At 41.5% G+C, this 10,527-nt stretch overlaps 1 protein-coding gene across 3 annotated transcripts in view; it reads right to left on the reverse strand.

The window, feature by feature from the left end:
• LOC103474711 (neprilysin) overlaps window positions 1–9,877 on the reverse strand; it is a 57,838-nt gene extending 47,961 nt beyond the window's left edge. The window contains exon 1 of one of the 3 annotated variants that reach the window (XM_008425860.2): window positions 9,745–9,877. In XM_008425860.2, the coding sequence (XP_008424082.2) occupies window positions 9,745–9,772 (28 nt within the window). In that variant the 5' untranslated portion in view covers window positions 9,773–9,877. Of the gene's footprint in view, window positions 1–1,562; window positions 1,840–5,176; window positions 5,801–9,744 lie in introns of those variants that run through there. The other 2 variants (XM_008425859.3, XM_008425862.3) reach the window with 2 other exon arrangements.
• Between the last annotated feature and the right edge of the window lie 650 nt (window positions 9,878–10,527).

A 10,527-nucleotide genomic window follows, 5' to 3' on the forward strand; every position in this document is an offset into this window, starting at 1 on the left:
GGAGAAAATGAGACAATGGAACGCGTTGAGAAACTTCTCGGCGGTTTGCATCACTGACCAAGAAAATAAGGGAAATGCAGACTTATTCTTGGTTGTGTGACTACGATGACTAGAAAATGTTAAATTCCCAGATTTAAAAATGCACTCAATCCAAGGAGGTTATTTCTGACAGGAAACGAGACAGGTGTCTGAAAATATAATCACACTACGTGAAGGGAGTATCTGTTTTATTACACTAAACTCTTTAGAGTTTAGTGTAATAAATCACACTAAAAGAGTTTAGTGTAATAAACTTTAGTGTAGTGTAATAAACTCTAAAATCTATTTGCATTACAAGCATCAGACATTTCTTAGACTTGCTTACCATTCATTTACTGGCATTGTAACAATTTATCTTAGATGATGGGCTCCGGCTCTATGAGGATGAAAGTCTACTTGCCATCCACAAATTCTCTCAGATTACAATCTGAACTTCTACTGGACCAATCATCGCCTCCAGTCAGAATAAAGATGTTGGTATAGTTAGAAGTTTACTTGAATCCCAACTCTATTAAGGGTAGGAATATATTTCGGCTGTGAATGTATTGTGATGCATCAAACAAATCTCTTCCTGGATAATGTTATGCCAATTGCAACAATTGGCATAGAATATTAATTTCACAGGAATTTGGAACAATTATTGCATCTCTGTTTTAAATAAAATCAAATAGACCATCGTATATACATTTGTGTCTCAGTATGTAGAAACTGCGACGTAGTGAAATTGTTCTATTGCACTCAATGGTATACCATGCAAATTTTATACCAGTCGGTACCTGAATAAAAATGAAGTTCTGGTGAATGTTTTCAAAGAGTTCTCAACAGTGACCATCTAAACCAATGCTGAACTTAGTTTCTTGGGAGATTTTTTTTGTAACGTGTTTTTTGTTTGCTTGTCTCCCCCCAATGGAAACACTGGAGCTATTCCAAAACAATGCATTTTAAACCTATCCATAACATTTTTTTAAGAAATGCTTTTGTTTCAGCTTGAGATCCTGAATTTACCATAAGATTCCTCATAGACTGCAGGATCCAGACCCTCCCTACTGAAAATGGAGCGTCTGGCTCCACAAAAAAAGGCTCTTCAAACCAATAAAACATGACACCTGGGGGCTCTTGAGGAATCATGATGAGGTGAACTGAGAATGGGTTGGTTTTTGTTATTATAGCAAAGTCAATGTCAGCCAATTAGTTCAGAAGCCGAAAAACTAAATAGGAGATTATTGAGATTTAGATAGGATTAAAAAAAAAAAAAATCTATAACTAATGCAAACTGCTAAATCTAGGTTGTTTTTTTTTTGCCCGTGTCTTGCAAATATCCAAGTCTGTTATCAACATTTGATTTGATCAACTGCTTTCCTAACGAGAAACAAATACAGAACATATTTAACAGTTTTCAAAGCCCGCCTTTGTTTTGACAGACAAAAATGTGGAAAGCCCAGATGAAGAACGAGCTGCAGTCATCACAAAAAGGACAAAAAGAGGAAAATAGACCAAGAGGTGAGAACAACTGAAGTTCTTACCCTCGCGGCTCTGCACTCCAGATCAAGAAACGGCAGAGAGAGAGAAGGGGGGGGAAAAATTAAAAAAAAAAATAAAAGAAGAAGAAGCAGCAGACAAAAAGCCAGACTCTTCCACTGCTCCTTACAGTCAAGTGTTGTTTTCCTCTCAGGGGCCAGGAGAGAACTTAAAGTTCATGTAACAAGCACTTAAGTCTATCTGTGAAGGTCTGAAGGCAATTAATCCTTAATCCCTTAACAGCGCCTCATGAACCCGTGCACACAAACATGCATCCACAGCGCCATGCTCCGCCGCACTTTTTTACAAGCCAGTGCCATGAGGTGTCTGCGCAGATGGGTGGGTCTCGGTGTGAGCAGCCCAAGATGAGAACATCGCATGACCAAAGTCTCTTTTGCTCCCTCCAAAGGAACAGGCCCATCATTTAAGGTGCACACGTACATTTATTACTGGAAAATATTTTCCTGCTGAGTGTCAAATTGCCCATCATTCCTCTGCATGACAAAACCATACACCGACGTAAAGTAAACTTCCCTGATTATGGTCATTATCCAACCGTATTATCGCGCACGGTGACTTTTTTTCTTGCCCCCCCCGGGCTCTGAACGCACCCATGATGACATCACCGCAGGTCACGAGATTTAGTACAGGAGAGTGACGACTGAATGCAACTTTACAAACAGAAGGTGAGGAAATGAAGTAGGAGATATTGGAGAGATAAAAAAACCACACACACAGTGATAAGACAGTGGGAGGACACAAGTTGACTTCCTGTCAGCTCCTCTGTGTCTGCAGGAGAGGGCAGGAAAAAAAAAGGAAAAAAAAAACAATCCCAGATTTCTGTGACAGCGATCCCACAGCTCTAATAAAACTGCGTGCATGTCAGCACTGGAGACTATTCATGATCTTTACTCCCTCCAGCTCTGACACTGCCAAACAACTGAATGTCAATGGGGTTTATTAAAAGGGAGAAGTAGCTAGGTTACACACACTGGGCAGACCTGGCTTTTCAAGTCAGTGAAACTCATGCTACACATTACAAAGCAATACCACAGACAGGTTTTTTTTTCTTTTTTTCGCTTCATGACCTCATTGTCAATTGTCATTGGATGAAATATACTTTTACGACTTCTTCGCTCTGGGTGCAGTGGTGCAAAAAAAGTATTTGTACTCTTATAGGTTTCTTAGGCAGAATTCAGCCACACTGGATGGTTTCTGCTTAATGAGATGCTGCAGCGTTTTAAAAGGATCCAAGTCCAGATTTTGACTAGTTCAGTTCAAACCCTTTGCTTCCTTTAAGGTGGTGGACTTGCTAGTGATTTTCTGGTCATTATTCTGCTGCATAATTCAAGTGCTTTAAGCTTAAGACCTTTAAACCAATGCTCAGACGTTCTCCTTCAGGATTTTCTGAAGGAGGGAAGAAATTATGATTTCATTCATTTCTTCCATCGTGTACCTGATAATCAACCATCTTGTGGTGAGGTACTTAAATCACAGCATGTCAGTATCTTTTTTTTTTCCCCCCCTTTCTTTGGACCAGTTGAGTTTTATATGACAGATTGTGACGCCTTCATGAAACCAACTCTGTAGGTGACCTCTCGCTGATTGGATCATTTCTACTGAAGTCATCTAACCAAATTTCCTTAGAGTAGGCGAAGCACACATAGAAAATTACTTCAAATCACCAGTCATAAAGAAAGGTACAAAATGTCCCAGAGGCAGGTAAGAATTGGTGCACGGGCAGAATGAAATGACCCGAGGTAAAAAGTAACTTTTTTTTTTCCTTTAAATAAAGTGTCCCAAATTGCAGCAGTAGGAGGCAGCAAATTATAACCAGCACCTTCTCGCGGTCATTCTGGTACCGATATACATGGTAGACATCGTCCGTCTGTCAAATCCGTATTCATCAGGGAAAAGTCTGAAAAGACTGGGTGAAACCATGCTGGAGTCTGTGGTCAGCCTCACAAATAACACTGCGTCACCTTGGAACTGACCTCGATAGCCTAGTATGTTGCCTGTAATTTTTTTTCCCCATCTAGAGTCAGTTCTTTCTACTGGTATGACATCTAATTTACTTCAATGGAAAATCTTTGACCCATTCGAAAAATAATCTGAACTTGAGAGCACTGTTGATGAAAAGGGTTTAACTGGGATGTATGCAATTGACTTTGAACCAGTGGATTGAGTTGGATTGAGTTGACATTTGTACTGTACATATACATAAAAATAAGCTGAATTGACCTGTATGTGCTTCCACATGTGTATTAAGACTGGATTTTTGGTCTTTATTATAAATGCAAAGTTTTTGAAAAGTAAGCGTAGCAACCTGTAACCTTTCCAGTTAAGAGGCGAATCAAAACTAAGCACAAAAACTGCTCATCGTCGACTATTGCATCTTGATGCTTTTTTAGTTTTAGTTGTCCCACTCAAAGTAAAGCTTCTGTTGTGCAACCTTTTAAGGTATTTATACAGCACATTTTCAGAAATTCAAAGTGCTTTACATGAATTAGAAGGAAACGCAACAAACCAAAGGAAAGGGCAAAAAAAAAAAAAAAACGTAAGAATAAGTAGTCCGTAATTTATAAACCAATAGGAGTTTCTCTGGATTCCAAGTTTGTTCCAAGTCCTGCTTTGAGTTTTACTATCATATAAGTGCATATCAGTGATGTCTAAGGATTTTTACTCCACTAGACAGCGAAAGGAGTATCTATGACTTTAAACTCAGAACTTTCAGTGTCCAGGTAAAGTCTGCACCTCCTTTTTAACTGCAGTTCTTTCAAACGAGGTTTAGCGTTGAATGACTGCTTCCGAAAAGGCAAAAGCCTTAAAACTCTTGTTCTCCACCACGTTCTCCATACGGTCTCTCCGACGTGATCCATCTGAAACATTAACAACCGTAGACCTCACAAACTACTTTGAATTTAAACCCATGATTCAGCAAGACAACACCAAACGTGTCTGCAAATCAGCAGGGCGAAGCCACTTTTCCTGCAAACTGCATGTGACTCCCTGAACACATGGTGCACCTAAATGAGTATCAGTAGAAACGTGGCCTACTTTGCATGAAGGTATAACATAAAAAAAAGAAAAAAAAAGAAAAGAAAAGAGTTCTCAGCTCAGGGCCTTTGGCTCCAAAAACAAAATCACTTCTGAGAGAAGAGACCTGATGCCCAGAGGTGATGTGATCTAGATAAGAAGTACACCTCGTAAATTGCTTTCCTGAATGCCAGTAAAAATAACTTTTAAAGGGATATTGCACCTACTGGTGCAAATAAAGTAATCGGAGAGGATGCCCAGCTGGACCACCGCTTTCCAACTGGAGCCAATTTACTAAACTGTCAAAACTCCAGTGATAAAAATATCCAGCATACGCAGCGCGCACACCAAATGCGTGCCAGCGTCTCATCTCCTGTTGCACGTTGTGAACTCCGAGGGGGGTTTGGCGGGGGGAGGGTGTCATGATCAACTGGTGCACGCTGCCCCCGTGTCACCCATAAATAAATGAATAAATAAATAAAAAAATTGCATCTATGCGCGCGCACTCGCACACATGAGCGCGCCAATCAACGCAGATGGCACCGCGTCGCGAGTCCGGCTCAGGGTGCCTGTGGCGACTTACCAGATATGTCAGGAAATTTTCGGTCGATGATATATATGGGCATCACATCCACTGATCAGATATCCATCAAATCCTCAAAGGGAGCGCAAAAAATGCTGAATAGTCCGCCACTGATGAGCCCTCAGCTTAAAAACCCTGGATCTGAGGCAGACACGAGCCCGTTCACGCCTCCCTCTTCTTCTTCTCCTCCTCCTCCTCCTCCTCCTTCTTCTTCTACCTTCAGCTCTTTGTTCTAGAAGTGCATGTTCAGACGGACGCGACCACGGATCCCCTTTCCACAAGTACCAGAGCCGCACCGTGCATCTATCTACCCAGAGATGGTCGCTGAAGGAGAATGATCCATCAGCAGCGTGGCGCAGCGCAGCCGCTCAAGTGTGAGATCCACGCACACACGGGTGGAGAGGAAGAGGGGTCCCATATTCATAAAGCCCGTTGACGGACAGCTTAGACGCAGAAGTGTAAAAGGTCTCTGAAGTTCCCTCTGTACGCGGTCGGAACCTCGATGTGTCGGTGCGATGCCAAAGAGCGACCCTGTCAAGCGGCTCCGCGGCGATGAGTTGCGCCTTGATGGTTTCAGGGCGCAGGTTCAGCTCGGCAGCGGGATGAAAAGATGTGCTCCACTCTCAGCTACTTTCACACAGAGCTCTAATAGACGAGTTAAGCAACACGGTACCATATAGAGTGGCAGTCCTTGCCCTGGGCGAGCCTCTCTGCATTGTCTCTGATGTGCAAGTGCACAAAATTGGTTCGACAAGAATGAGAAAGGAAGAGAGATGTTTAACTATCTTTAAAAGAAAAGCAAGAATCTGAAGTTATTTGAATTTATTTTTTTTTTACCTCTTGCATAAATGTGCTCCACAAAGCACCAAAGCTCTACTTGAAACAGTGTAGAATATGTCAACTCATGTTCAGCCGGTATGTAGCTTTCAGGCTTGTATCAAATTAAGGTTCTCTTGTCAATAAATAATGAAATAATGGAACAGATGCTTTTTAAACCTCAAACGACCTCTGTTCAGCACAGAATAATTGAGTTCAGGTTTGTGTCCAGACACTATTGGCTAGAAATTGCAAAAAGAAATAAAAAAACAAAACAAAAAAAACAAATAATAGAATAAGAAGGGTTCGGTGAATGCGCATATGCAACTGGGGGGTTCGGTGCCTCAAAAAAGGTTAAGAACTACTGTTCTAGAGTGATGAGCAAGTAAAGCAGAATATGTGTTTCATGTTCCTTCTGGCCTGCAAACACCCTGGGATCTTACAGAATCCCATAAAAGCATGTTGCTGGATAGAGGGATGTTTAGGTCTTTGGATGGATGGATGGATGGATGGATGGATGGATGGATGGATGGATGGATGGATGGATGGATGGATGGATGGATGGATGGATGCTTAAGCGGTGATATCACAAGTCCTCTGGTGTATTTGAAGACATTTGTGTTTCAATGTCAGTCAACCCAATTAAGTGTTTCTCACTAAACACAGTCGATACCTCTCGCACAGACTGCCAGCACTTGACAGCTTTTGATAAGGATTGCATTGTGGGCTTATTAGAGGTTGCATTGTGCAACAGCCTGGGGAGCACAGTTGTCACTGTGCCCTGATATTTGAAACAATGGATAATAAACGATGGCAGCTGCAAATATCCGGATGTTGTAAAGTGCGTACACCTCAGCCGCTTTGATTTTTTTTAAACCAGGCTTTTCTTTGATATAAAAAAAAAACCCAGCTATTTGTCTAATTATTTTTAGCAATAAATGATCAAAAAAATTCTGTTTGATTACATACCAGCATGTGTTCCTTAGCTATGTGATTGTGCCTCAAACTCCTTTAGAGGAAATGACAGAATTTTTAATCCAGATCCAGCTCACCAAATCCACATGCAACATCTGTGTGCATACGATTAAGCCTCAATAAGATCTGACTCTCAAAGATCAGAGCTGCTTGAAACCATCCATTTCCTTTTGGCATGTTTTGCATACATTTATAAATTACGAAAAAAAATTGCTCTAGAAAGAACATTTTAATTCACTCCATCATAATTTATTTCTTTACATGTGACCTTTTGCTCCCGGCCGGTGAGCAAAGTTCCCAACAGGGTCGTGTTCGTGCAAACAGCGAACTCTGCAAACACACAAGGGTTTTTTTTTTGTTTTTTTTTTGGTTTAACAGCCAAAGTCGACATCAAATTGAGAAGAAAGCTAGGTATGCCACTGCGGAGAATAAACGACCCAATTTCCGTTGGAGCGATAGCGTTTGGATGAGACTGCATGATCAGTGAATGATCGTCTGTCATGAATGCGTATTGAGCTTAGATTGCTTATATAGGTGGATGTGTTGGAAGCAGTGAACATTTTTTATAATGCTGTTTAGCTCTTATAAAAAAACAATCAGAGTACATCAGCCGCAAGAGGGATGTAGACACGGTAGAAGACGATTTATGATCTCTCTGTTATGTGCAATTTAGCCAAGTCTCATAGTAAGTCATGAAACAGAAGCAGAACCTAAGTCATCTCCATAAAAAATGACATGGAACTTAATTTGTGTTTATTAGCAACTAAGTAAATTAAGGTTTATTTCCCGAAGTGTTTCATATTGAAGTAAATAATTCAAAGTGTAAAAAGCAATAAAAATCGAGGGAAATTGAAAGGGATCACCAAATCAACATATCCTTTTCAAGGACAGGGTTTCTAGTGGCTAAAGCTCCGTCTCCTTCAGGCTTCAGTCCTGTATCCATCAGGCCCTCATTGTAGGATCTTGACGACCTGCTGGTTACATAAGTGCGCAAAAGTCCATTTTTATGTACAGTAAGTTGGTGCTTGTCCGTGTAAAGCTAAATCAAAACCACAATCTTAACGTGAACTCAGAAGCTAATGGAGAGTTTAACTGGAAAAGCTGCAGACTGGACATGTGGGTTGAGCCCATGTTCGTCAACATGCTAGTGATATTCCTCGTGCCATTGACTACATTTTAGCTCAACCTAGGCTGTGTTTACACAGCAACAACTTCTGATGTGCATAAACACGAAAGTAGCGAATGTTTTCCCTTACAACTGGAACCCCGTTTGAGAAACGGTTCTAAAAACGTACCGGTGCCCGGTTGTCTTGTCAACAGAATAAATTCATCTTTTCTGTCAAGGAATCCCAAGCTCATGCATAAGTGTGGCGGGAAACATAACTGCTTCCAACAATCCACAGAAGAAGAAACTACCGACAATGCCGGTGTTGCAACGATTGGCGTTTCCCCATCAGATACGGTCCCCCTAGTAGTAACTCCTCGCTGCTCCTCACCGCACGTGCTTGTTCAGCGCTCTCATTTAGATAACTACGGACACCGTGAAAGCTCAAAAATATGTTTCAGCAAGGTTGTTCCCCTTTTTCCACTTCTTTGCAACTGCGCTTTCATCAGACACACACACACGCATACATAATGTGCGTGTTTCCCCAGATACAGGGTGAACAGTGTCTCATGGGGAAACGCAATTCGACTTAACAAATGTTTTCAGGTAGAACTTTTTTAACGCATGCGCACTTAGTTTCATAAAACCTACCACCAACTAGTGGCGTGGCGAGGGTATTACACCTTTTCGATGTGTACCATCACTGTGTAAACAAAGATTGTAATTAGAATGTCTTCATGTAAATGTGTTAATAGAAAAGGGGGGGAAAAATCCATTTGTAAACAGGGCCTTAGAATTATAGCCAATTTTAGTGTACACGCTGCTGTTTGCATTGCAGACGGAGTATCGGTGATGGTCAACATGCTACTTTAGTTAACCGTAGCATTTTAGCTCATTCTGGACATTTTCTTGACACGTAATCTAGACCGAGACAAAGTATATCATGTTTTAAGCTTTTCAGGCTCTGACGCTCAAACTCAAGACCCACTGCAAAGCTCGAGTCGAGTCAAGAGTTTACACACACTTTGGCAAGCCCCTTTTAAATTACTGGAGCTGCTTAGGGACACATGCACCGCGCTGGCTTTGACATTTTGTTCTCATTAACAAATGACATCGGATTTCACACTTACCACTCAATCATTTAAAATCTCTCTTTAGTGTTTACTCAGATTACCAATTTTAAAACTGTGTATCATTTTTAATTTTGAATCATTTAAGTTTAAAATAATAGAAGCAAGAATAAGAGAAATGTTTAGTGAAGCAAGCCCTGACACAACCTGCTTTGGGCTTCCAAAGTTTGGTGAAGTGATGAGCCTAGATGGCAGCTGGAGTTCTGTGCCAAAGGCCAAAAAAAAAAAAAACCACACCGCAACAACTGCGTGGTGTCGTTTAATTCTCACCGCTGCTACAACATTGGACTATTTACGCCGAGAAGAATACGTCTGCTTTAGAAGATAGCAGTGGTCAAAAGCCAAACACCTACGGCGCATGTTGCTGTACAAAACATTGCAGAGATGCATTTTTTATACTGTGAATCACCTCCAGTCGATGTGCTCCGGCTTAAGAACGGGAGATGTCCAAAGCATATTGTCAAGAAGCAATAAGGTTTTTTTGTAATGTTTGAATTCTAGAATGTGTGTATATGATCCTTTGTCTGTGAAATGTTTGTTACCTTCTGGGAGTGCCGCTTCAGCGGCCATCTTGGAACCCTGGTAAGGAGACCCACCTCAAACCCAGCTGTTTTATGGAGGAAGTAGTGACGACTGGAGTTTGATTGGCTGGGGGTAAACTGAGAAGGCGGCAGGGCCGGCATCCTGCATGTTTTAGTTCTCTCCCTGGTTTAACACACCTGGATCAAATGATGGCTCGTTAGAAGGCCTAAGGAGAACATGCTGAAAAGGAGAGAACTAAAACAGGCAGGATGTCGGCCCTCGAGGACCGACTTTGGGCACCACTGGTCTAGGTGGACTGCTGGATGTAGCAGACAGACTGACTGATGGGAAAGCTGCCATTTTGAACTGTGCTGTGATGCTGGAGGCCTAATAAACCAGCTTTGATTGTTGTACAGCCAAGTTTGCTGACTTTTTTCCCCTTCCACACCACACCTCTCAGTGAGACAATATTTTATGCATGAAAGCTCCACGTCTTGCCTCCTTTGGTTCAGCAATTCGTTCATTTATAAGAGTTTGCGTCCGCGTTGTTGGCTCTGTTTGTGTTTTATGAGCAAACAGAGAAGTTTATCTTTCTGGCTCGATGACAGAACAGTTTTGTGAAATGGGCTCATGTCACACTGGATGAGTGGTGGTTTAACGTTTTATAGCCTGTTTATTTTTCCACATTAGGGAGTGTTATTCACTTCTACGAAGCCCTTAAGGTCTACATGACCTTAAGGTTCGAAGGTTTGTGGTGGTGACACAGCCCGTAGTTTGAAGTGGATGAAAATTTCAGCTTTTTT

This window comes from Poecilia reticulata, chromosome 13, assembly GCF_904066995.2.
Source record: "Poecilia reticulata chromosome 13, P_reticulata-male-v2, whole genome shotgun sequence".
In the NCBI taxonomy this organism is placed as follows: Eukaryota; Metazoa; Chordata; class Actinopteri; order Cyprinodontiformes; family Poeciliidae; genus Poecilia; species Poecilia reticulata.